Source organism: Columba livia, chromosome 5 (genome assembly GCF_036013475.1).
Source record: "Columba livia isolate bColLiv1 breed racing homer chromosome 5, bColLiv1.pat.W.v2, whole genome shotgun sequence".
Lineage (NCBI taxonomy): Eukaryota > Metazoa > Chordata > Aves > Columbiformes > Columbidae > Columba > Columba livia.
In genome coordinates, this window is record NC_088606.1 from 8,261,409 (window position 1) to 8,288,308 (window position 26,900).

General features: G+C 43.4%; 2 protein-coding genes and 1 long non-coding RNA gene across 19 annotated transcripts in view; 2 read left to right on the forward strand and 1 right to left on the reverse strand.

Annotated features, from left to right (window-relative positions):
- Positions 1 to 26,900, forward strand: part of ZBTB1 (zinc finger and BTB domain containing 1) — a 65,115-nt gene that overhangs the window by 13,667 nt on the left and 24,548 nt on the right. For 10 of the 16 annotated variants that reach the window (XM_065063275.1, XM_065063272.1, XM_065063274.1 and 7 more), the window contains one exon: positions 274 to 2,185. In XM_065063275.1, the coding sequence (XP_064919347.1) occupies positions 294 to 2,185 (1,892 nt within the window). In that variant the 5' untranslated portion in view covers positions 274 to 293. Of the gene's footprint in view, positions 1 to 273; positions 2,186 to 13,094; positions 15,017 to 15,078; positions 19,526 to 23,875; positions 24,732 to 26,900 lie in introns of those variants that run through there. The other 6 variants (XM_065063278.1, XM_065063281.1, XM_065063279.1 and 3 more) reach the window with 6 other exon arrangements.
- LOC110361580 (uncharacterized) lies at positions 13,548 to 21,135 on the reverse strand. Of its 2 annotated transcripts, XR_010472718.1 has the most exons (3): positions 19,900 to 21,135; positions 19,698 to 19,810; positions 13,548 to 15,135 (listed from the first exon to the last, which is right to left on the reverse strand). It is a non-coding gene; the product is annotated as an uncharacterized LOC110361580 (long non-coding RNA). The 2 variants fall into 2 exon arrangements; XR_010472717.1 differs by having other exon boundaries at positions 19,698 to 21,135.
- On the forward strand, positions 21,203 to 23,825 carry HSPA2 (heat shock protein family A (Hsp70) member 2). The gene has a single exon (XM_005506375.2). The coding sequence runs from the start codon at positions 21,535 to 21,537 to the stop codon at positions 23,437 to 23,439; it is 1,905 nt and encodes a 634-aa protein (XP_005506432.1). The 5' UTR covers positions 21,203 to 21,534; the 3' UTR covers positions 23,440 to 23,825.

Consider the following 26,900-nt stretch of genomic DNA (forward strand, 5'->3'; position numbering starts at 1 on the left):
AGAAGCATTTCTCTGATTGACATGCGTGGTTGTTAAGTTTATTAGTTTACTGGTCTTGTAAGTCTAGTGGTGAGAACATGGAATTATGGATGTTTTCACTGGCGTCAATATTCGTAGCAGTTACCAGCAAAGATCTCCAGACGGGAAGCTGTACCACAAACAGTCTGAGAATAGAAAGATCTAGAGAAGAAAACAATGGCAGCTCCTCCCTACGTTTAAGTACGTTTTGCTTGTTGTGCTCGAGATTTAACAGATGTCTTCTTCTTTATGCAGGGCTGTAACTGAAGTACAAGATGGCAAGAACCAGCCACAGCAACTATGTCCTTCAGCAGCTAAACAACCAAAGAGAGTGGGGCTTTCTGTGCGACTGCTGTATCGCTATCGATGATATTTATTTCCAAGCACATAAAGCAGTTCTTGCTGCTTGCAGCTCTTATTTTAGGATGTTTTTTATGAACCATCAACACACTACAGCCCAGCTGAATCTAAGCAACATGAAGATAAGCGCTGAATGCTTTGATCTTATTTTACAGTTCATGTATTTAGGAAAAATTATGACAGCCCCTGCCAATTTTGAGCAATTTAAAGTGGCCATGAACTATTTACAGCTATACAATGTACCTGAATGTCTAGAAGATATACAGGATACAGACTCATCTAGTTTAAAATGTTCATCTTCTGCTTCTAGCACCCAGAATAGTAAAATGATATTTGGCGTGAGAATGTATGAAGACACACTTGCTAGAAATGGCAGTGAAGCAAACAGGTGGGGCATGGAGCCGCCAAGTTCAACAGTAAATACATCCCATAACAAAGAGCCTGACGAAGAAGCTTTGCAGCTGAACAGCTTCCCCGAACAACTGTTTGATGTCTGCAAAAAAACCACCACGTCCAAATTCTCTCACACAAAAGAGCGCGTGTCCCACTCGCGCCGCTTTGGAAGAAGCTTCACCTGCGACAGCTGTGGGTTTAGTTTTAGCTGTGAAAAGCTACTGGATGAGCACGTGTTAACGTGCACTAACAGGCATTCTTACCAAAGTGCCAGGTACTACAGCGCTGAAAAAATAGACTTTAATGAAAAGGACTCTATTTCTAAAATAATCTCCACGCAAACTGAAAAGTACAAGGGGGACTCGAGCCAAACTGCGGATGGTTCTTCCTCTCCCGCATCAAACGTCACAAGCAGAAAAAGCAGCACGGTTGCCTCCGAGACATCAGGTGAAGAAGGAAGTAGAGCCTCTGAGAGGAAGAGGATTATCATCAAGATGGAACCAGAGGACAATCCTGCAGATGAGCTGAAGGATTTTAATATTATTAAGGTGACAGATAAAGACTGCAATGAGTCTTCCGACAACGACGACCTAGATGATGAACAGGAAGAGCCGCTTTACAGGTACTATGTTGAAGAAGAGATCAGAGAGAAGAGAAATGGTCGGAAGGCTTTAAAACCCCGTTTATCCATGGATGAGGATGAAAGAAAATGTTTGAAAAGTCCGCGGCACCTTAACAGGAAGGCTCCTTCGGTGCAGGAAGATGTGGAGAATGCTCCCTGTGAACTTTGTGGGCTAACAATCACCGAGGAAGATTTGTCTTCTCATTATTTATCCAAACACATAGAAAATATATGTGCTTGTGGCAAGTGTGGTCAAATACTGGTCAAAGGCAAGCAGTTACAGGATCATGCGCAGACCTGTGGAGAGCCCCAGGATCTGACCATGAATGGTATCAGAAATGCTGAGGAGAAAATGGACTTAGAAGAGAACCCGGAGGAGCAGTCAGAAATAAGGGACATGATGTTTGCAGAGATGCTGGAGGACTTCAGGGACAGTCATTTCCAAATGAACAGCCTTCAAAAAAAACAATTATACAAGCATTCTGCCTGTCCTTTCCGATGCCCTAATTGCGGTCAGCGTTTTGAAACTGAAAACCTAGTGGTTGAACATATGTCAAACTGCCTGGAGCAAGATCTGTTCAAGAACTCCATGATGGAAGAGAACGAGAGGGATCACAGACGTAAGCATTTCTGCAATCTTTGTGGGAAAGGATTTTATCAGCGTTGCCACTTGCGGGAACACTATACTGTTCATACCAAGGAAAAACAGTTTGTTTGTCAGACATGTGGGAAGCAGTTCTTAAGAGAGCGCCAGTTGCGGCTCCACAATGATATGCACAAAGGCATGGCCAGGTATGTCTGTTCCATTTGTGATCAAGGAAACTTCCGAAAACATGACCATGTACGGCATATGATATCTCATTTATCAGCTGGAGAGACTATATGCCAGGTCTGCTTTCAGATATTCCCAAATAATGAGCAACTGGAGCAGCACATGGATGTTCACCTGTATACATGTGGAGTATGTGGAGCAAAATTTAATTTGAGGAAAGATATGAGATCTCACTATAATGCCAAGCATTTGAAAAGAACGTAAGCGTAAACATACTGTTAAAGCATTGAGTTGGCAGCAGAAAGAACACCAAAGCAAGGCATACAGTGTAGTAGACAAAAATTGAAAAGACAAAAAAAATTGAAATTAAGTCTCTTTTTTATTATTTTTTTTTAAGACCCTCCTAACTGTAGGTGTCTATTTAGGCTCATTAAGTATATAGCTTTGAAGAGCATCATGTGTTTATTATTACATTTTCACTGTTTCCTAATATCAGTTTCTGTTCTTAATTTTATTGTTTTACTAAGTAGATATACAAATCATTATTTTTAAACTGTAGATTAAAAGCACAATGTTACCCCTTCACTGACTGCTATTAAACAGTTCTCGGATCCACATCCGTAAGATGAGTGCTTTAATATTTCCATGTGTTGTTTCTTCATGTGAAAATTTTAGATCACAGTGATTAATGTGCAAGAGCATAATCCCCAAAATTAATTTTCAAAATGAAAAACAAAAAAAACAAAACAACCCCAAAACAAAGAAACAATGCCAAGAAATAATCCTGACTCTGCTGTAAGGGCAGAGCTGGCTGTCTTGGTCCTCTGCTTCTTGGCTTTGCTGGAACGTGCATCCCAGGGGTAAGAGCACGTAGGCTCAGTTAAACCCGGCAGCCTTGGACTGGTGTGCGCAAGAGAAAGGGAGTTAATTAATGACTCTTTGGAAAACCCAGCAGAGTGGTCATTTCCCAGACTTGAAGTCCTAGCAGAACTGTTCAACTGACGTTTATCTGTACCTGCGTGGGTATATATAACCTGCTTATCCTAATATACACGGGACGAGTGGCTGTGGTGGATTGCTAGGGACGCAGAATGGCGATGGGTGCTGAAGAGGGTGTGTTTCAGCTTAGCTGTAAATGGTGCCTTGCTGCTTGTGTTGGAAAGTTAGAAGCGGGATGGGTGTGCAGATATAGTCCTGTTGCTGGGGCGGGGAGGGGAAGGGGGAGTCTGGCTCATGTGAACCTCAGTTTGTTTCTTGTTTTCATGGTACTTTCTGAATGTTCTGTTTTTTTCAACAATATAACAAGAAAAGACTGCAGAGTTTGCTTAATAAATGTAAAGACATTTTATGCCTTAAGATTTCTTTCTGATTCTAGTATAGCCCTAATCTCTGTAGCTTGTCTCTTAATTTAATTGAATTTTAAAATCCTACTAAGTGTCAGCTGACATGATTTGGCCTTTGAGAGAACAACTGGCTTTGACTCTTAGGCACCAGCTGTCTAAATGTTTGTTAAGTGCATGATTTTTGATGGGGGGAGGAAAGGATCCTAATCTGTAATGGTGGAGGAAACTATTAAAAATAAAACCCAGCAGTACTTTCTCCCAGATTTCAGTTTTATCAATGCAATTTCCCACTGAGCTGTGGAGGGAGGAAGGCAATTTAGATCAGAAATTAAGGCAGTCGGAACTAGGTGATCACTGTAGGTCCCTTTTAACTAAAATACTCTTATCACCTCGCATGCCAGTGGTGGGGTTGAGGAATAGAAACCAGGAGCTGAGGGTCTAGCCCAGGGATTTCACATACATGTTGCTGTCGGAGTTTAGTTTTGATCCCTTGTTGTTTCTTGGTGATTACAAGGGGAATCGAGCTTTCATGTTAGATTCTTTAGAGAAATGAATACAGTTCAGGATTTCCACTATAACTACTAAAATTAGTAGGAGTTGCCTTGAATTTATTCAGTTTGAAATGTGCATTAGAATTTCTCTTGGTTGTTAGATGTGTGTGTTTCTTCAGTGATGGAGGACCCACCACCAGACTGCAGTCCTGAGCTGGCAGTTGGCTCCCTGGGCACTGGCTGATTTAAGTGCAGTTTGCGCCATTAGCGTTTTGCCATAACTGCTCAGTCCGACATTCTCCTGTGTGATGCTGAAGCCAACTAAGTCCTGAAGAACACTGGGGGCCAAAAAGCCCACAGACATGAATGCACTCCAGCATTTCAGTTAATTCGGAGTTTCCCCCTTCTTAGGATTTATTCCATGTTCCCCATCCCAACCCAGACTGAAGCTCAGTGTGTAAGCGTTCAACGAATAAGCAGGATGGGTATTTTAAACAGTTTTTAGTACAACGATAAGGCGATTATAAGACTCTTCAAATGATTGCCTCAGAGATGAAGTAGTCTAAGTGCTGTAGTGGAAGAGTTGCAGGGGTTAATACACTGCACAGCAATTCTCCAACATGCAGGTTAGTCCTTCCAGTGTTGGCTATGGCTGAACTGGGAAAAGCAGCCAGGGGAGGTGGGGGAGAACTGGAGGGCACTGGGGGAGTTGGCAGAAGAGTCTTGTGGTGCTGAGGAGGCAGGAAGGCTGAGTTGGAGAGGAGGCATGGATGAAGGTTGGGAGGGCAGGGTTAGAGCCGTGCAGTGAGAAGCAAATTCCAGAGGTGGCACAGAGGGGGAGGCTGGAGGAGTGGATAAAATGTCCTGTAGACGCCTGTGAGACCGGTGTGAGAATGACTCAGCTTGGCTGGGAGAGCTGCGGGGATGAGCTCACTGTGGCACAGCCCGGGAGCTGGGGCTGCGCACAGTACAGCCAGCCTGCGCTGGAAGGGCTGCAGGGCCACGGCAGAGCTTAGATTAAAGACCTCTTGAAAGGGAGGAGGTGACCTCTGCAAACCAGGAGACTCCTGCAAAGGGTCAGGAGCCCGTTTTTACAATGTGTTGGTCTGAACTTGACCCCAAAAAAAGTTTCACAAAAAAAGGTACGTCCTAGTGTAAGCAGACCTGCCAACTACAGAAGTTAAATGGAGGAACTGGGAATGAGGGGTTTTATGTGTACTATCTAACTTTATAAACACTCTGGAGTATCTTTGGTTTTCAATTACAAGCTGTATTGTAGTAGCCTCTGAAAGGAAAGTTTGTTAAACCTTTCCAACTGAACTTGAAATAATGTTTTTTCCTGTTCTTGCGAAACAAACCCTACTGTCTTGGAGTTCACGTGTGTGAATGTCCAGACTAAGGCTCAAAATGAGCACGAACTGCACTGCGGCGGAGATTAAGAGTGGATCTACTTGTATGTAGGCAGAGAAAACCAGAATGATTAAAGTAGCCTGAAAAGTGATCAGGGAGAGTATAGGAGAACAAATCGAAGGTACTAAGGCATGAACAAGACAGCCTGGCTTGAGAGTAGATGGCAAGAGTGTTTATGGTCACATGTAAAAGCGTGCAGGGAACAGCATGGGACTGTTGAAGAAAAGGCCTGGAGTGACAGGAGAGATTTGGCTGCTGTGAATGGGGAGAAGGGGGGTACTGAGGCAGCCTGGGGCTGGTCAGTCCTGGGGACAGGGCTGTTCTCCCCAGAATGGGACGACATCCACAGGAGAGTGAAATGATGCCGTTTCAGCCCTCCTACCATGATAAAATTATTTACTGTGGAGACAGAATGAAAGCAGGCCTGAAAAAAAAGCAATTGCAGTTATGATATCCTAGAAGTCTTGCTGTTACTTGAAAGATAGTCAAGGTGAAGCAAACATACTTCATTTAGAGTTCTCTTTCCTCTAACAAAGAGGAAAGACTTCTCAGTCATCATAACATAGTTCCTTTGCATCTCCTTCTTGCGCCACACAGACTGTTAGAGTGGAAAACCCTTAAAGCACTTAAGGATCCTTGAGAGAGGAGGTGTAATTGTGTTACATTGCACAGGGCGTAGCCAGAAAGAAAAAGATGAGCTGGATGCTCTGACTTATATTTTTAAACGATTTGCTATTCTTATTTTTGGAGGACCTCTCTCTTTTCTGTTGTTTTCCTCATTTTGGCGGTGGTGTGGGCTGCGACCCTGAAAATAATTTATAAGTAGGCAGCCTAGCTCTTAGCTTTTAGGATTTGCTGAAAGTTAAAAAGAGGGAATTCACGAGGACCCGGAATAAGCTTTAAAATGCCACAAAAACTGTCAAGCTTCTTTTTCAGTTTCAGAGGAGACGTTTCAAATATTAAAATATATATATACGCACTTGTAAATGCTTATTGGCAACTTGTCAATTCAAAGAGTATTTGCATATGTGTATAATGATATTTATAGCCAACGGGTCCATGGAGAAATCTGGATTTGAATAGATTAAATATAACAGAATTCTAAGAATTTATGCTTTTATTAGGGGACTTCTCCAATTTTTGCAGTTTATGGAGAAAATACAATTCAGCTTGCTTTTTTTTTTTTTCCAAAGTGTAATATAGAAAATATACTTCCCTGGAGAATATATTAAAAATATATTGTTATAAAAGTGAATACCTTGGCTACAGTGTTGTATTTGAACACACTAGTGCTAAATCATCAAGAGTATCTCAGCTATTGGTGAGGATGTAAGTTTGCTCCTTGAGGCAGTGCCACCTCCAGCCCTGGCAGCCCCTTCCCCCTCCCCACCAAGAGTCAGCTCGTATCCCACGCGTGCCACCCTCTCCACTGTCAAGCACATATTTATGTAGCTTTACAATGAACTGAATCAAACAACAGCCTTTTTTTTATTCCCCCTGTGGGGCTATTTTTTGGCTGGATCAGTTTCCCGCTGTGTTTCCCTCTCCAGCTCTATGTCAAATCTTGTGCTAGCACAATAGAAGGGGTGGCACGAGGGGAGAACTGAGTAGCTGGGGGGAGCTCCTTTGGTTACACAGGCTGTGCCAGGACTCAAGCAACTTAGTTCAATGTCCTGAGCTTCACTCACTCTCTGTCTTCCCCAAGTATCCTTGTGGAAGTTGAACTCTTATGTTCCACTCCTGTTTACTGATAAGAAGAAAAGGGAGCCCGGCCTCTTAGGTACAAATGAGACCTATCTATGCTATCTGTGCCCTTTGTGAGAACTGGAAACCTTCCTCTGTTCAGCTCCCCCCTCAAATATGCTCTGGAGCTTTCTTAGTCTTTCTTAAAATAGACTATGTAGCACCCCAGGCCACTGGCTTTGTGTGGTTGGCCTGGCCTGAGGCCAGGAATGAGCTGAGCCCCTTGCCTGACCAAACACCAGGAATGGCTCCCACCTTCTCCGGTCTTCATGCCCTCCAGCTGTGGGTCCAGCTGTGCTGCCCACATGCTCAACAGCTGGGCCCCGCTCCCCTGCTGCCCTCTGCCCCTTGCCACACACTAAGTGTGCTTGTTTGGGTGTTGTGACAATGGGAAACAGTCGTCTCATTTTTGATCTAACACCGAAAGCTTGGGATGATTCCTTGTGTAAGGGAAGGAGATGCTGGCGCTCTTTGTTAGTGTCCCCATGTGCCTGCTTCTGGCTTTTATGTGCTTCCTAATCTGAAAGGGTTAAAAGTCAAATATTCTCACTTCCCTAATTCTCAATTTGATGCTTGCCACAGACTTAAAGACCTACAAGATGAAGCATGACTAATTTAACTTTATAAAAGTCTGCTGAAGGCTAGAAATTAGGAACATGTTTTTAAAAGTTGACATTTCTGTAGTTCTCGGCTATAAATCACTTTTTTGTATTTTGTTCCAACTTCTAAAAAGCTTCTAAAATATTGCTGTGCAGGGTATTCTTGAGACATGTTAATAGGCTGAGATTTTGAAGGGGGAACATGGCAAAAAACAGGACACATTTTATAAATTAAGCGTCTTCTTCCACTGTTATAGTCACTTCTACAACTCTGGAATTAATTGTGATTTTATTTTATTTTTTCATGCAGAAAAACCTTAATTTGTTGCAGGGCAACAGAGCTCATGACTTGGGAGTCAGTTCATCATGACTATAAGTGTTCAGCCCTGAAACAAACAACCCATGTTCCTTTTCGTGTACTTTTATGACTAGTGCCAGCTTTAATAGAGAAATGCTTTCGGATCTTTTTTTGGGTCATTTTACCTCTACCTGTCTTGTAGGTTTTGTGCTTTTTTAATTGTTATTTAAGTCATAGGAAAACAATATTGTACATCATGCTTTCAGAGAAACTATTTCCAGCCATTTCTGCACATTCCATGTCTAAAAGTAGTTGAAAATATCTATTTAAGTTTCATATTCATGTATTCAAGGAAACGTAACAGAATTATGAAATTAGTAATCAGCAGATAGTCCAGGACCAGATTTTAACTGTCCATTGGTTTTGCATAGCTAGTGAGGCACACCTTACCCCAAGAACCTAGAATTTCAGGAGTGGTCAGTATCTTTGATTCTCTTGCAAGAAAACAAAAAGGTTTAATCCTTTCCTGTGCCTTCTGGAATACTAAAATTATAGTAAATCTTCTTGCAGCTGCAACCACAAAAACAATGCTGCATCTAGCATTTCCTATGGGAGAAAAAAAATATCCCTTTCAGAGCTGTTTAAGAATTACCCTCTCTGACAAAGTCCTGATGCTATTGTTTTTACTCAAACTCGGCTGTGATTTGCATCCATGAGATTTTGGGGTGTATTTTATTTTTGGTTGCAGAAAAGAGATGATCGCAGATAAGTATGTCTTGTGGTTCTCTAGACATCCCAAGACTCCTGACAATGAATGAGAAGAGGGCATTCCTTAAAGGCCTCTGAATCCTGGAAATCATGTGGATTGTGGGAAATCCACTGGAAATCAGGACTGTCTGCAGTTCCTTGGTTTCTCAACCTGTCAGGCAAATTGCCACCAGTGTCAGCAATTGCCAGGGTCTCTGCAGCAGCAGCGCTGCCAACATGAAAGATGCAAAAATCAGTCTTCCCCATCTCTTGTCCCGCATCTTCTCTTGTGACAAGGTTGCTATTTTAAAAATTCATCCTTTTGGCTCTCCTGTTTGCCTCTTGTTTTTTTGAAATGGGAAGATACACTTTCTTTCTGTTTTAGAGCAATGACAAGGGCTAAGAACATGCCTCTTTTAATACTTCTCACATGCTCAGCTGAACCTACACAACTTGGTAATACTAATTATCTCCTTTTTTAGGTAACCATCCCACTACATTGGGGGTGGTCACCAGAGGGACTTCTGCCTCTGACTCCCCAGAAAACAAATGGGAGAAATAATATTATGTTCTTCTCTCTGTGGCAAAAGCTCCGAAACTGTGAAAGTTTGTGGAAATGCAGATACTCTGGCTAAAAATAGAGTTTGCTGAACACCATAGATTACTTTTGGTTTTGCAAATAGATACCCCAGACTTCTGGTATAGGTTATTCCTCTTCCTTTTATACAAGTCATCGTTAGAGCATTTATTCAGGATTCTAAAGATGGTACCTGTTTCCTCCCTGCTTATGGGGTTCCTACTGGTACCTACTGGCAGAGAGTTCCAGTTACCAAACTACTGAGGTTCTGGTTTCTAGCCATTGATATTTTATTATTTATACAAAGTGGAAACATTTTAAGAGATGAAATCTAGAATATCCCTCCTTCAGGAAAAGGATAGGTACAGTAGTATTGCAGAAGGAGGAGATGCAGGGTAGGATCCCTTGGAACTGATACAGAAAATGTCTTAATATGTCCCACAGCCCAGGAGAGAGCTCATATCTCTGAGCTGCATTGTTATCAGATGGATTAAATATAATGTAATTTGTGTACACTTACATATGCTGTAAAACATGACACTGGCACAGTCGGCATGCCTGGAAGTGTTGAGGGTTAGCCCCACCTAGTCTGCTTTCAGACAGGGTTGTGTTTCTCTTAGATTTTACTGGCTGGTGCTAACATGGTTAGGTGTGCTAGAGAAGACACACGTCCTGGTGAACAGTAAGTTAAAAACTGAAAAATAAGTCAAGACACAAGGAATCTCACAGTAATTGTTACAGTTCTTTGAGCTTTAGTTTGCTGGGCAAATGAAGAGTTAAATAGTTCAAAGGCAGTTTCCTTTGGAGAATGTTTATTTGATCAAGCTCAGTGTGGCTTAGACCCCAAATAGAAATATTAACTTCAAACAGAGCATTACTATGAAAGTAGGAATAGTCTGTGGCCTTCCAGACCTCACAAGCTATGTGGGTTTGTTACTCAGAGTCAAAACAAAGACGTCCCTTAAAACACATACACATTAACTCAGTGTATTTCACACACCACGATGTTTTATCTCAGACCTGCTTTTCTTCCCAGTCACTGAGGCTGCTACAAAGTCACTGGGATCCTGAATGAACTGTGGACTTCTCAGTAAAAAACATATATGGTCTGCTTGGACCATCCAAGCTACTTAGATCATTAGAGAACAAGTTTTGAGCGTTACCGTTCCTATTTATTAAGCTTGAAGCACAAAATCCTTCAGATTTTGGAACAGTGCTTATCTTTGCTTCTGGAGTCCCCTTACATTGCAGAAAGCAGGGTGAGGAAGAACCCAGTGGGTGCTTCTCTTTTAAATGGACCCTGGAAGATCTTACTAGCTCGGGGGGGGTGTTGCTGTTTTGTTTTTGTTTTTTCAGGTCCTTAGCTGCATGAATCTTCAGACTTCTAATAAATGCTCTAAGCATTAAAAAAGCATTATTAATACTTGATGAGTTACACCGAGTTCAACCACTTAATCTAACAGTCAAACCCATGCAGATGCTATTAGTACAGGAACCTGATCTCATGCCAAATCTGGAGAATTATCTTTGATCTGTCTCCAGATCCTCCTTTCATTTGTAAACATCCAGCTAATCACAGACTTCCTCTGACTTTTATTAAGTGGAAAAAACCTGCATCCTTTCTAACATCTCTGAAGTGCTTTGACTCTGCAGATGTTCGTGGATGGATTTGTGTGCTGGGGGGGTATGAGCTCCATCTGGTGGCTAGCTGGAAAAAATATGTATTTCTATTTTAAAAGCTCCAACGTTTCTACAGTTGAGCAGAGTTTACTGTGTGAAGAGTGAAGCAGATCCCCTTGCAGCTGTGTATTCCAAAAACAACTTCTGGTTTTAGGGTAGCTAGGGGATTTTAGAGTCTGGGAGGAGGGCACAACATTTTTACCTCTTATCTGGCTTACTGTGGGCTAAAAGCTATTAGCAATGCTGGCAGTTCTCTAGTGTTCAGAGTTCTGCATGTACACGACACCACCACAGTTGGTACTGATGAACAGTATTTTTGCAGTCTCATCAGAAAAATCTGATTTAATATTCACAGGCAACCCACCTTCCCACACTCAGGTGGTCCCACGCAGCGTAGTCAGTGTATTTGAGGGAGGTGGTGTAAAGATGCTCAGTCATTCCACATAACCTGTGTATAATCTGCAAATAGCAGACATCTTTAACTGTAAAATGCAGGCTGGCATCTTAATAAACACCAACGTTAAACACTGATGTTGCCTGGGGAAAAATAATGTTCACATGTATACTGCAGTTAGAATACCTTTTTTTCTCCTTTTTTAGTTTACAAACAAAAAAGCCCTTTCCTGACCTTTGAGCTTGTCATATAAGAGCTGCTTTGAGATAACAGCATCAGTCCAATGAATTCTCCTCCAAGATTCACAGAGCATATTAAGTAGTTACATGGACCATGTGTGTACTTGCTGCCAAAACCAGCAGCACTTTGAAGCCAGCAGTTTGCCCAAGACCTTCTTCCCCATGTTCACATCACCCTTCTGGCATGAAACAAAAGCCATTTGTAATTTGTCCCAGATTGCTTTTTTTTTCATTTTTGCCCACCATCAAGTATGTGACTTGTGGCACAGAGGGCAGACACAACATGCAAACAATTCTGGGCCTGGCCTGTGCTGTGAGGGCCTGGCCGCGTGTCACATGGGGCGCCTTGTAATGCTCACTGGAGTGCGGAGCACGGCTCCCAAGGCTTTCTGCTCAAAGGTGTGCCAGGAAATTCAGCCCTGAGCTGAGCTTGAGGACGCTCTAGCAGGTAAGTAATGCAGACGGCTGATCAACCTGGCTTCACGTGCAGCCTTCAAACCTTTCCTGCTCTGCCATATAGACACAACCACTCGGTCCAGGGCTGCCTTGGTGTACATAGGAACTTCAAGTGTAGATTAGCCAGAATCAGGACAATCATATACTTTGCACAATGTGATTTACATATCCAGAGTAAGAAGTCAGCGTACTAAGTAAAAAAAAACCCTGAAGATTGTCTTTAAAAGTTACATCCACATATTTCCAGTTTTTTGACTGTCTGTATCAGATACAAAGCTGTTCATATTTGTCATAAATCAGTTTCATTGAAAGAGACTCACAGAAATTGTAAATACTTTTATACTTCATCTGCATTTAACCTAAAATAAGAATTTGGTGAGTGGGGTTAAGTAAATGTATAACAGTTACCTCTGAGTTAGGCAAGGAAAAAAAGAATTTTTTTAAAAAAAGAGGCAAATATGAAGCAGTAAGAAACAGTGTTCCAGGATGGGGGCTGTTCCAAACTGTGAGAAATCTAGGCTGAGGGAAAATAATACTCGTGCAATTTTTTGAGCATCCACTTAGCCAAGCTATAAACCTCTGCTGGAAAGTAACACATACTGTATAGAAAATAACTTGTGAGAGGCTTGGGAAGTGGAGGGTTTTTTTCAGCAAATCTTTAGCTGTTTTGAAAATGGAAGGCAAAGGAGAAACAAAAGTTTCTGAAACAAGATCAAAACATTGTTTAAGGTTGTGTGTTGGTGGGGTAGGGGTGGAAGGAAATGAACTGTATGGCTTTTAAACAGAGTTCCTGACTGTGGCGGGTGCTCTGAATATAACTGAAGGCTGGGTATTTAGAGCAAAACCACACCATAGTGAGGTGGGAGGGACCACATCATGCTAGCAAATATAGTACTGGACTGTGGGCTTCTGACTTTTAATATTTTTCTTGCATTTCTTTTCTGCATGGCAGTAGTGAAATAGGGACTTCTAAGCTTCTGAACAACTGAGAGAACCAGGTTTGAAGAAGACATGAGGAAGAACTGGTCGGCAAAAGATTTCATAAAAACTCAGAACCGCGTGTGCCAGATCTGAATTGGCACCACCTTTGCTTTTTTGACATACTGCAGCAGTCGCAAAAGGCACCAAAGCAGTCAAATTAGAACACGCAGTAAAAGTTCATTTTGGACTCTTCTCTGTATTATAAAACTTATTTCCTTGTGACTACTACTTACACCTGTTAAAAATAAATTTGAAGTCTTCATTCGCAGAGCAGACAGCCAAAAGAGGCAGATGCCAGGTGTTAAGGGCTGCACTGAAAGGAGTTTGCAGGATTTGCTATTCATGTGCTGGAGTGCTCTTCTGCAATGAGGCTTCTTAGAGCTTCTGTCAAAAGACTGTTTAGATTTTTTAGTTCAAACATTAGAAGTGTGTACTCATGAACTAAACCCATGTATTTTCAGACAGTTACAATGCTAAACTATGAAGAGCTTAAGAAAAAAAAATAAATAAAAAAAGAGTACAAGGTGAAAAAAAATCTTATAAAAACTGAGGACAGAGGGTCCCTGAGGAAGGACAGGAGGTGAGAAAGATCCAGCTGACCTGGTATTCCCTCTGCTGCCATGATCATCATTTGCAAACTGAAGAGGACCTTCCATGGAGCACAGTGCTTGTATGTGGCGAGTAAGGAAATGGTGCTCTGGTTTTATTACAAGAATGGTGAAAAATTTTGACCAACAAGGAGATGAGTAAATGCGAACTAATCTTCACAGGGCACAGCGTGCACCTTGTTCTGGATCTAAGCCTTGCAAAAGCTGGCTTGAAGAGGAGAATCAGGCATTCATGTTCAGATTTGAGCATTTTAGGAATCCTAAAGTTTCCAGCTGAAATAATGGGGAAAAGACCCTAATGAAAAACAAACAAAAACACAAAAAAACCCCCACAAAAACCCAAAACCAAACAAACAAACACAACAAAAAACCCAGAAACAAACAAACAAAGCAGTAAATGTTTCAAAATAGGACCAGCATAGGTTAAAACAATATTGATTTCTTTTGCTTCTCCCAGACAACAGTTGCTTAGATTGAGACATGTAAGCAGACTAAAAATGCTGATCTATATTCTGCTCTAGTTATGCATCTTACTAATTCTACTCATGACGATAAAAGGATGTTTCATTGTTCAGTATAACTGTTATCTCAAGAAGACTCTGTCTATAATTTTACTTATAATTGGCATAATTTTCATTACTGTTGTTATGAAGTGTGTAAAGTATTGTCTGTATTGCAGCTTGTATAGGGCATGTGTCTGTGCTTGCTTTACTCATTTTTTGAGTTTATAAAGTTGCTAAACAAATGCAAGAAAAGATGTTCAGGTATCTTTGAATGTGGTTGCTTAATCTAATTACATAGCTCCAAACATTTCAGCATATAGATGTTGAAGGTACCAGCTCTATTAACACATATAGGCATTCTAAAAGCCTTCTGTGCAACACCAGAATGCCAGCGCTTCTGTCCCAGTGGCTGTGCTGGAGCAAAGGGGAAGAGAGGGAATATCTGGACAAAGCCAAATACCGCTGGGGACTTCTCAGGGAGAAGGTACAATATAGCTGGGAAATCTAATAGAAAATGGGATGTGTTTTCTGTAGAGAACAGGTAGGACTGGCACGAAGCAGAGGAGAGAAGGGAAATATGTTTATAGCATCACCTATCTTTAAGCCTTCAACAGTATACTTGAGCGTAGGACATGTAGAACAGGCTGTCACTGTTCTGTAAGTTAGCAATTATTTGTAGCTTATGTAGAGTTATAAGTGAAGACATTCCAGGTTAGTTTTCATCATCTTTAAAGCTTATTCTGTGCTTTGATACAGTATCTTTAATAAAATATTCTTACAAATCTGCTTATTATTCTCATTTAATTCCATTTTATACCTGAATTAATGCCAGTCCCACCAACAGGGTGAAGTTCCAGTTATTACTTGCTTCATCTGCTCCTGCGTGTTTCCCATTCACCTGCTGAGAACGACAAGGAGGAAAACTGAGATGAGTAAAAATCAAATAATCATAGGAATGAGAAAATAAGCATTTAAGTGCATGTGAGAGATTAGTCAAATTATATTGATCTCTGAGTATGAAGTACTGGTCTTTCCCTGTGTTTACAGTACACCATTTCCCTTGTTTAAGACTCATAATTTTCCAGCTTTACAGTTACTGGCAATAATTACAGTGTGTTGTTTAACCCCATTCACAGCAGTTCTAAACAAAATGATCTGTTTTCATTTATTCACCCCTCTAATACCTTAAAACAAGACCAAGCACAGTTCGACTTCAAATATATTAGAAGGTAAGATTAGACTTCAAAATAATCCTGGCAAGGTGCAGACATGATGTGGAAACATATGATGTTATTTAACAGGAACAAGTGCAAGCAGGAATCATTAGCTGTGCAAGTAAAGGAACGGCTGCTGTCACGGAGGCACCCCAAAAGTCAGTTTAGGGAGGCAACAAGCTCCAAACAGACTTTATTATAGCCAGAACTGTTTAGCAAAGAAACCAACTAAAAATGGGGTTTATCCAAAATCATTCTGCACTCCAGCAGCATTATAAAACATGGGTTCAGATACCACTTGAGGATATTATTACTGTATGACCACACAAGAATAATGACCCACAGCGTGCATGCATTCACTCACAAAAACAAGAGGCCTCTTTCACTCAAGGTTACCCAGAAAAAAAAAACTGCTTGCCCAGGATGGACAAGCGCTCACTCAAAGATATATCCAGAAGAAAATCCCCCACCGAGGGGAAGGTGAGGGCTCTCAGTCCTGAGAATTCTCCTTTGACAGAGTCCCTGATCTCAGGGGAGGGCTCTGTTTACAGACCCGCTACTCCCAAAAGGCCACCCATAAAAGGTCTTTGATGGTACCCCGGTTTATAGCCTGGTCAGATCTGGTTGTGGTCATTACGAGCTGGTTCAGAAGCTTCCCAGCTTCTCTGGGCCTGGGCACCTCCTTGCTGAGGGTCCTGCCCCCTCCTGCCCCCCAGCCGAGGAGGGGGGTGAACGTGAGGAGTCACCGTGCCCCAGGGTGGGGGGACATGACTGTCACCGACCAAGGTGTGTGTGTGAGCACAGGGACAGTGGGGCACAGAAGGTGCTGAAGAGCCATCAACTGCCCTATTGCAAGCTCTGGATCTCATTTGGGCGAGGGGAGGAGGCAAGGGAAGAGGTGTGTGAATCCATGTGTTATTTTGGTTCAAATTCTGAAAATGAGTCTGCAACAACATGCTGTTGCAAATAAACGTAAAACCTGAAAGGTTTAAATTGGAGTATAATCTGCTCCCTCAGAACTGCTAAGGCGTGAGCTTGTAACGTCTCCAGTTTTGATCACAGCACTTGAAAAACAAGATAGAAGTTGCATGCAGAGAATCCAGGAGAAAGCAATGAGAATGCCTGGAAGCTGAGAAAACTTTGCCTTTGAGCACAGATCGAATTATTTTAGGTCATCTTCCAGAAGAGATGGTAGTGGGGAAGCACAATTTTCATATATATAAAAGCTGGTTGCAAAGAAAAATGGAACAAGGTATTTTTCTCATATCCACAATCGATGGGAATAGAAATAATTGCCTTAAATTGCAAGAAAGGAAATTTTGGTTAGACACAAAATGAGACTAAATGACCTATTGAGGTCTTTTTCTGATATGATTTTACGCTTGCTTGCAAACTATCTGCTTTAAAGTCCCTTACTTATTAGTGTCAGTAGAGCTGGCCCTGGCTGCAAGAAAAGGAAACTGCAGTTATAGGAAAGTAAAGAACTGACTGCCTAAAATACACAGCACACCAGTTTATCTAGTTAGCACTAGTGATACTAACCTCAGCTTTTAATCATGCCTCAGCAAACCGTCAGAAGTCTATGTAAATAAATGCACTTGAAATCCACTTAATTATTCCTCGAAATATCAAGCATTAGTTTAATCAGTGCTGACAACTTCCATGATTTTATTGAGTTTAATCAATCTGAGGCGGTCTGGTTTTAGTTGTGAGATGGTATAATCAGCTATTTTATTTATTAAAAAAAACAGCTCTGCAAATTACATGGAAAATCCTAAAAGTGTAATCTGAGCATATGCTAAAGATTAAAAAAGCCAGAAGGTGCACAAAACTGCATGCGTTGTTTAAGTTTATAATTTTAAGCTAGGTTTATAATTTAAAGAGATCTGACTTGTGATTTTTGAACTTCTGGTTTGGCAGTACCAAATTACTGTGCCCTATATTCTGCTACTCTGAACATTTCCATATTACTGATCATGCATTTGCATAATTTGCTGAAACACGTTATACTGATTTGCCGAACTTTATTTTGTCATTTGCAATAAAAAAGGAATGCTTATTTTAAAAAGATCAGGTATTATGGCTGCCTTTCAAATAACAAGGAGCGTCTAAGTGCAAAAAGTGGAAGTATATAAAAACAAAGTAACACCAAAAAGTTACATAGTTTCTCCCGCATACACTACAGTTGTTAACAGCACCTTGTCAAAAGATCTGTTGTCATTTCACAGACTGGCAGTTCTTGTCTGAATTCCAATTACTAGACATATATTCACAAATATAAATGAGATTAAGAATTTCAGTGATGAAAAGGTATTATTTGTTCTTAGAACAGTTGTTGCTTAGACTTTTCTAAACAGATTGCTCTATTATAAAATAATTAATTTACCCTCACCAATACAACCTGATTTATGCAATTTGCTGGATAGTTTTACTAGGGAAGTGGATATGGGGGAAATGGATCCCAGAATTTAAGGTCTCAGGTCTTCTGATCATCAAACCTGAACAGACCATTTCATTTCAACTTCATCATTATAATGATCCAAGTGGCTGATGTTTGACTGAACTGTAAACTTGTGTTCACTCCTATTTTTATACTACCTTGCCTTATGAAATATGTGGGGGAAGAAATCTTCCTTTTATCGAGATAAAGATAAGGGTTGAGTTCCCAGTTCTGCTCCAGATACTGAGCTCTTGCTTCACTAAAGAAATCTAAATATCATCTTCAGTTCTGGCTGGGTGGTGTAATGGAGAATAGCCTACAGCATATTACATAAGGCTGCCCAACAAGAGACGTGGGATCATCGATCCAAAACATGAATAAATAGATCAGAAAGAGGCCTGCTACTGTCAGAAGTACCAACTTGCTGTTCTGGAAGTTACTATGAAGTACGGCTTACAGATTCAGGATGACGGAATAAGAGCGAACGTCTTGTTAAAGGGAAAACCAGAGTTGTGCCAAGGCCCTCACCATAAAGCTCAGTCTTTAATTTCTGAACCAGTCTGTTTGGCTCACCTAGAACAGGACTGCGTATGAAGCAACATAAAAGAAAATCATGTGGCTCTTCCCATATGAGAGGATGACTGCATAGATGAGCTAGTTCAGAAATTGTGCTGCAAGTCTTAGAGAACTGCTGACAAAAAGCAGGCTCGTAATAGCTCTGCTGAGGAGAGAGAATAAGTCTAATGAGGTTTTAGAGGTGGCTCCCTCTAGTTAGACTGAACATTGGTAAAAGATGAGAGATTATGGCAGAAACATAATGTGAACTTCTGATTAGGAGCAAAAGCTTAAAAAGCAGCTCAGACCTATACATATTGCTGTGCAAGAAGAAAACAGCACTTGCATGCTCAACTGGAATGGAAATATTTCTGCAACACACTAAATATTTGGTAGCTTGAGTCTACAGACCTTTTGATTTTTCCTGAGAACGGCCACGAGTGTGTAATTTACACCATTACCATTAAAGTGGCATGCTCATACATTCCCCCAAGATCTTTTCCCAAAATTTACTACAGCAAAACAACAATTCAAATGATGAAATAAATACAACTGAGGGAGTAATATCAGGGTAAGCAGCAATCCAGTCAATGCAAACACCTCTTTAGCAGGTTATCAGCACATCTGGGTATCAGCACAACCGTACCAGGGCCTTACTAGTTATTGGGCCAAGGAAACCCCAAACAAGTTTTGTCTGGAGTTGTAAATATTTTGTTCCTGGGCTGATAAAAATATATGACTAAAAGCTCTGGGCCAAAGTAATGAAATGTTGCTTCTAAATTTGATAAAACCTGTTTGACTACAGATACACTTAGATGAGATATCAAATTAATTTTGCTGCAAACGCTTATTGTGTTAATGAATTTTGTTGTGCTATTTCTTAGTGTATTTGTTTTCTCCATCTCTTGTTTCTGTACATACATTTTTGACGAAGGAATCTTCTTTTTACTCTGAAATAACAGGGTCTGAGTTTGTACTGCAGCTACCAAAACAGGGTTCTTGTGCATGACTAGTGCTCCTAAGGGACAACCCTCCCAAGAATACAAATAATAAATAACATCAACTTTTCAGCTGAAACTGAATTTATCAACCAACTTTCTTTGTATTGCTTTGGCATTTCTCCCTGCTCTATATAACACAATCAACTGAATGAAGTAGTAGTGAATTACAGGAATAGCTAGTTCAGTGATGAATCAGTTACTGGTCTAACTACAAGAGAAACCGACACCCTTCCCATCAAAGAAATATGCATACGGCATATACAGAACAGCTCCTGGTGGCAGCGGGGAGAGCTGACGGTTTCCATTCTCCATTGACTTCTTTCCGATTTCTCCAAAGTCAGAGCCCATGTGAAAAAGTACCAGGATCTGTAAAAGAATAATAGTTATTTAAGCATGTACAATATTTATCATCAGAAATTGAAGCTCTTCCATCTCAAAACTACAGGCACACATACCACACAAAAGGGGTGGAATCCTCATGTCCTGTAAAAAGGCTTTGGAAAATATACTAATTGAAACAAGGGAGGTTTCGAATGGGAGTTAAGAGTATCTGTAATAACAGCATGAACACAAATCAGCCTGGGAAAAGCTGTAACACATTTTCTGTGAGGGCTGCTGTAGCACAATGCTGAAGGCTGGAGACAAAGCTAATGAAAGATGATTTAAATACACAGTGGTTTAAATCCCTCTCTCACATAACACGGATGGTCTAGGGGTAGCAGACTTTCAGCCACACTTTTGAAGTAGCTATCGAAAAGGAGCTACTCGCTAAGCCTCCAAGGGAAAAAAAATCTGAGTATTTTGCTGTCCTCACTACAACTGGAGTACTTTGAAGTATTTGTCTCAAAGTAAGGAGGAATAATTTGGAGGAACCGCAGCAGATTTTCATGTTTAATATATTTCCATCAAAGCGCTTGCCTAGCTCCGAGTCAATAGCTTCGTAGCTTTCGCTAAATTTAGGCGTGACGACATTTTACATTAGCACAACAGAGAAAAATTTTGGAGGCGTTTCAAGAATGGTCACCGGGCAGAAAACAGGCGGCACCAGAGCTCCCCAAACCCCGACTTTGAGAGGGGAACGCCGGGCGCCGTTCCCTGCCTTCCCACCCGGGCCGGGCTCCCTCACCGCGGGTTCCCGGCGCTCGGGGCGGCTGCTGAGGGCGGCCGGGCGAGGGGGGCTGTCAGCCCGCCACCTTCAGCCGAAATAAGGCTAAAAACGGCCTTCGCGGGCGCGGAACTCCCCCTCTGCCCTAGCGGGGCGGGGCGAAGTCGCCCCCGCTGCGGAGGGTTTTGCCTCACGGGGGTCGCGGCGGCGGGTTCGCCGTGACGAGACTGGGGGAGGCTGGAAGGAGAGGGGGCGGGAACGGGGGTTTGTGTGTGTGAGAGTTGAATTTCTGCCGCCTTGCGACCAAATAAGGGTAAATTCCCCGGCAGCTGGCGGCCGGCTGCGGGTTGACACGCAGCGCCGGGCTGAACTTTCAGGAATCACAAACACTTGAGCGGCCCCGCTCCCCCTCCCGCCTCAACCCCCGCGCCCCTCAGGGGGAGACGGAACCGGGGGAGGAGGAGGAAGGGGCGCGCGACCCAGCCCACCCCGCCGCGGCGAACCCCGCCCCGACCGGGGCTGCCCGATCGCCATTGGGTAACGCTGACGTCGATCCCCTAACGTCCACTGGAACTTTCCAGCAGCGTTTCGGGGAGGGGGCGGGGCGAATGCGAAACGCGAGCGCTGATTGGGCGGGGGTGGTGGCGCAGATTGCAAGCCGAGACGGCTCGAGAAAAAGCCAGGAAGAAGTACGGCCTGGCCGCCGTGCAGAGGGGAGGGTTGGGCTTGACGGGTGGGTGCCACGCTTCTGATTGGCTAGAAACCTGGGGGCGGGCACTGCTCCGTGACTCACGGTCGCGATTGGTCAGTGGTTGGTAGGCGGGCGTCTAGATTGGCCAGCAGGGTTCTGGCAGGTTCCAGAAGACGGCTGAGCGGGCTATAAAGCGGGCGGGAGCGACGGGGTCCCGGCACATCGCGCCGCGGCGGGAACGAGAGCGGGCGGCGGGACAGCGAGTGAGCAGCCGAGCATAGAGAACCCGTCACCATGTCTGGCAAAGGGCCGGCGATCGGCATCGACCTGGGCACCACGTACTCCTGCGTGGGCGTCTTCCAGCATGGCAAAGTGGAGATCATCGCCAACGACCAGGGCAACCGCACCACACCCAGCTATGTGGCCTTCACTGATACCGAGCGCCTCATCGGGGATGCTGCCAAGAACCAGGTGGCAATGAACCCCACCAACACCATCTTTGATGCCAAGCGTCTCATTGGCCGCAAGTATGACGACCCCACGGTGCAGGCTGACATGAAGCATTGGCCCTTCCGTGTGGTGAATGAGGGCGGCAAGCCCAAGGTGCAGGTGGAGTACAAGGGCGAGATGAAGACCTTCTTCCCGGAGGAGATCAGCTCCATGGTGCTTACCAAGATGAAGGAGATTGCGGAGGCCTATCTGGGGCGCAAGGTACAGAATGCTGTCATCACAGTGCCTGCTTACTTCAATGACTCCCAGCGCCAGGCCACCAAAGATGCTGGCACCATCACTGGCCTTAATGTGATGCGTATTATCAACGAGCCCACAGCAGCTGCTATAGCCTATGGCTTGGACAAGAAAGGTACCCGGGCTGGTGAGAAGAATGTGCTCATCTTTGACTTGGGAGGGGGCACTTTTGATGTGTCCATCCTTACCATTGAGGATGGCATCTTTGAGGTCAAGTCCACAGCTGGTGACACCCATCTGGGTGGGGAGGACTTTGACAACCGCATGGTGAACCATTTTGTGGAAGAATTCAAGCGTAAGCACAAGCGTGACATTGCTGGCAACAAGCGAGCGGTGAGGCGGCTGCGTACGGCTTGTGAGAGGGCGAAGCGCACCCTCAGCTCTTCCACACAAGCTAGCATTGAGATTGACTCCCTCTACGAGGGCATCGACTTCTACACCTCCATAACTCGTGCCCGCTTTGAGGAGCTCAATGCCGATCTCTTCCGTGGCACCCTGGAGCCGGTGGAGAAGGCCCTGCGTGATGCCAAGCTAGACAAGGGCCAGATCCAGGAGATCGTGCTGGTGGGTGGCTCCACTCGTATCCCAAAGATCCAAAAACTGCTACAGGACTTCTTCAATGGTAAAGAGCTCAACAAGAGCATCAATCCTGATGAGGCTGTTGCTTATGGCGCTGCTGTACAAGCTGCTATCCTTATGGGAGACAAGTCTGAGAATGTGCAGGATCTGCTCCTGTTGGATGTCACCCCTCTGTCCCTGGGCATCGAGACAGCTGGGGGAGTGATGACAGCTCTCATCAAGCGCAACACCACCATTCCCACCAAACAAACCCAGACCTTCACCACCTACTCAGACAACCAGAGCAGCGTCCTGGTCCAGGTATACGAGGGTGAGAGGGCTATGACAAAAGACAACAACTTGCTGGGCAAGTTTGACCTAACGGGCATCCCCCCAGCACCCCGTGGGGTTCCCCAGATCGAGGTCACTTTTGACATCGATGCCAATGGTATCCTGAATGTCAGCGCTGTGGACAAGAGCACGGGTAAGGAGAACAAGATCACCATCACCAATGACAAGGGTCGCCTTAGCAAGGATGACATCGACCGTATGGTGCAAGAAGCAGAGAAATACAAAGCAGAGGATGAAGCTAACAGAGATCGGGTGTCAGCCAAGAACTCCCTTGAGTCCTATACGTACAACATGAAGCAGACGGTGGAGGATGAAAAACTGAAGGGAAAGATCAGCGACCAGGACAAGCAGAAAGTGCTCGACAAGTGCCGGGAGGTGGTTTCTTGGCTTGATCGCAACCAGATGGCGGAGAAGGAAGAGTATGAGCACAAGCAGAAAGAGCTGGAGAAACTCTGCAACCCGATCGTCACAAAATTGTACCAGGGAGCTGGAGGGGCTGGAGCAGGTGGCTCCGGTGGCCCAACCATTGAAGAAGTAGATTAAAGAGGACTGAAGTATAGACTGGTTTATGGACAGTCACTCCATTCTTTGCTTTGTATTTTTTTTCTATTGTTTAAGGAAAACGTCCTTGCCGATAACAGAGTTTATTCTGTTGGGTGTGTATAAAGGCAGATCTGTCAGCTTGGTTTTGATAAAAGGGAAAGCACGTCCTGCTTTATAAGGTTAGTAATAGACAAGTTTTGTTAATTCAGATACAGCTGTTTGTATTCTGGATGTTTGTCTCTATTCAAGTGTCTCTTCTAAAGTAACCACTTGACTGTTGCAGTTGACAAGTTTCAATTTATGCATGAAAATCTTTACAGATTAAAAAAAATGCCACATTTGGCTTCTGGAAATTTTGGTAATAAATAAAACATTTAAAGCATAAACCTATCCTCCTCTCTGTGAAGGGGCAGTAGTGGGGGGGGGGGGGGGGGGGGGTGGGGAATGAGGGAAACCTTCCTTGCACTGTCTGTGGCCCCTGAGCTCTGGGTTCTTTTTCCCCCTGAGGTGGGTGCCTGTGGCCGGTGGGCACAACCCCTGGCACGCTTGCTGGGGAGAAGTTTTCTTGAGCTGGTGGTGTTTGTTTTTGGGCAGGACCTGCTTTTTGCCCAAAACTTGTGGCTTGGGCTGTGGTGCCCAGCTCAGCTGCTCCGGCAGTAGAAATGTGTGTGGGGGGTTTGTTGTGTTCACGTCACTGAAATAAAACAGTGAGGAAATGAGAACAACAAAAACAGTCCTTTCTGGCAGGCAGCTGGGCTTGATAAAATAGAGACTGGTTGTGGCCAGCTATATTAACTGCGGAGTTATTCTTGGGTTGCTAGTGCGCAAGCTGAGCTTTCAATATTTTACTGAATGTATTGGTTTCCCCTCCTAAGAGATCAAAAGTACAGCGGCCAAGCTCCCTGAGAGCCAGGAGTGCTGAACGCGGAGCTGGGATGCTGAACTTGATAGAACAGGCAAAATTTGTAGCAGTTAAACTTCTCTGGTTTTACTACATACAGTCTCCAGAGCTCTTAATTTGTTTTGGAGGGCAAAAAAGAGCAGAGTTGAGAGTCCGAGGAGCTGCAGATTAATTAGCTCTAATGGAGGAGGCTGATGACATGCACATTTTGGACTGGCTTGTCCTTTAAGGGAAAAAACCGCAGAGCAGTGGGCAGCTGAAGAAACCGTCCGCCGTGTTGTTGTTTGGTTGTTCGTTAGTGAGTGGGAGTGTTGATGAGCTGGAAACCGGGCAGGCGCTGCCCTCCTGCCTCTCCGTCCTGCAAAGAACTTCCATGACGTTCCTTAAGCTTGTAGGTGATGTATATTTAAAAAAAAAACCATTAAAATAATCTGTGATGAGAGGGCAGACAAAAAGAAACTTACTTAGTATTTAATGATCAGTGGAGATAAAGACTCTGGTTTACTACATGCGTTTCTTTCGGCTGGTTTGCCAGGGGAATGAGCGGCTTGTAAAAAGTCTGTTTGATCAGCTGTTGTCGCAAATGATTCAAAACCACTGCGAGTTTATTGAACGGTTCATCAGTAAGTGGTGGTGCCGTCACAGGGAGACTGGAGAAGTGAGTTACAGCAACTGTTAGGGGCTCCCCTGAAATCTGGGGTGCTGCAATCAGGCTGGGTATGGTTGGTGTTTATATACACATCATCTTCCTGGCTATCAGCTGCTTGATTTCTAGGCTGTAATGTATATAGGACCCCCTGAGAATGAGAAAATAACCGTGACTAATCTTTTTTTTTTTTTCCTTGGAGCTAATAGGTAAATATGTTTATGAATATCAGTAGATTATCTGTAAGTGAAAAGTTGTTGCTGCAAAGTGTAATATTTTGGCAGAAACACTCTTCCTAATCAAATTCCCACTGCTATGGGACGACCATAAGTATTAGGCAGCACCCTGCTCAAATGTTCTTTTATTAAGTGACTGGTAATTGCCCATGCCACATAGTTTCCTTTACGTTTCAGCCCTTTGTGTGCGTTCCTCAGCATCGCTTCCCAGTTATTAAACACATTTTTTTGTTGTTTTTGCCAAACGTCTGTTAAAGTGTATTGTAGAGCTAATGTAGCCAGATGTGTGCAGCAGTTTGTCACACACTTGTGCTGTCATCTGTCCTTTCCCCCACCTCAGCCACTGCTGCTCTGAGCCTGTTTCAGCAGTGGGGCAGAAGTGGGGTCCCCATTCCGATGGTTAAAATACCCCAGGGGCTGAGGACATGAACAGGTTAACACTGGAGTAATTGTATTTATCTTTTTCCTAGGAAAGGGTTATTTTTTTTTAGTATGGACACACACAGACTGTGTGTGGGATATGTAAAGAACAAGAAACTGCTGCTGACTTAGAGGACTGGAAAAATATTAGAAGTCTCAAGGTGCAGAGTAGCCTTTAAAATATGTGAACAATCCCCCAAAATGCAAGAGGCAGAAAACTTGAAGGGCTCAGAGCTAGATTCCTTGCATTCATTCACTTAGTTTATAAAACAAAGAATAACTTCACATTTTCAGTATTTTGTACTTACTTTAGAGCAAAACTCTGATCCTGTTTCAATTAGTGGAAACTTGCCACTGACTCCAGTGGGTCTACATATTTTCCCTTGGTTTCTTAAAGAAATAAAGTAAATGTCAGAGGGGAAAATGCTGCTTCTCGTTTGTAAATAGGTGTATTTGGTATGTGCATGTAGTTCTGCGAAGCAGTTGCACGTTTCAAATGAATTTGGCAAAGCCAGGGAAATAATCTTGTCTAAAATCTGCAGTTTTGTTGCTTCCCCAACTCAGCGTCTCTCCTCCTTTGCCCTGTCCTGACTCACAGGGAAAGCCATCTCCTTCTGTCAAAATCCTGGGCTCCTGAGCTTTGCTTATTCTTAAAACAGGGCTGCATGAAAGACCAAGCCCATAGGAAGGATATAAAGTGGTTATAGCTTTGTTGCACTTATATAACTACAGTGTTAGCTTTTGACAGCTCCTTGTATTTGCTGATTGAGTTTATATGAATGGTACTATTTTATATAGAGGAACACCCATGGCATTAATACTGGATAATTTAATCACCCAAATTAAAACCATTAAGCACCTTGGCACGTCACTCCTGGTGCAGCAACGCAAAGCAATCCCTCCCATGTGCAATGCAGGTCGCCTTGCAATTCTGACCATTGCTTTGCAGCAGAGAGGGAAGAGCCTAAAAAAGACAAAGCCGAAAACATGACTGAAATAACGTGACATGTGAGAGCCCTCGGAGGGAGCTGAGGACAAGAGAGCTGTTTGAGGGCAACCCACTCAGGAGCTGGAAAGCTGAGATGTGTTTGCACTGGTCGTGTCCACCCAGCCAGCCCCTGAACCTCCGGAGCGTCTGTTTGAAGTTCTGCACACAGGACTTAGCAGACAGGCTGCAGCCCTTGCGATACCATCTTAAAGGCAGGAATGAATATATCCTGGCAGCCTTCCTTTTATCTCTCAGCAGACAGTGCGTAGA

What these genes read in the sequence shown, in the direction of transcription:
- HSPA2 (XM_005506375.2), top strand. Translation starts at nt 21,535, where the DNA reads ATGTCTGGCAAAGGGCCGGCGATCGGCATCGACCTGGGCACCACGTAC.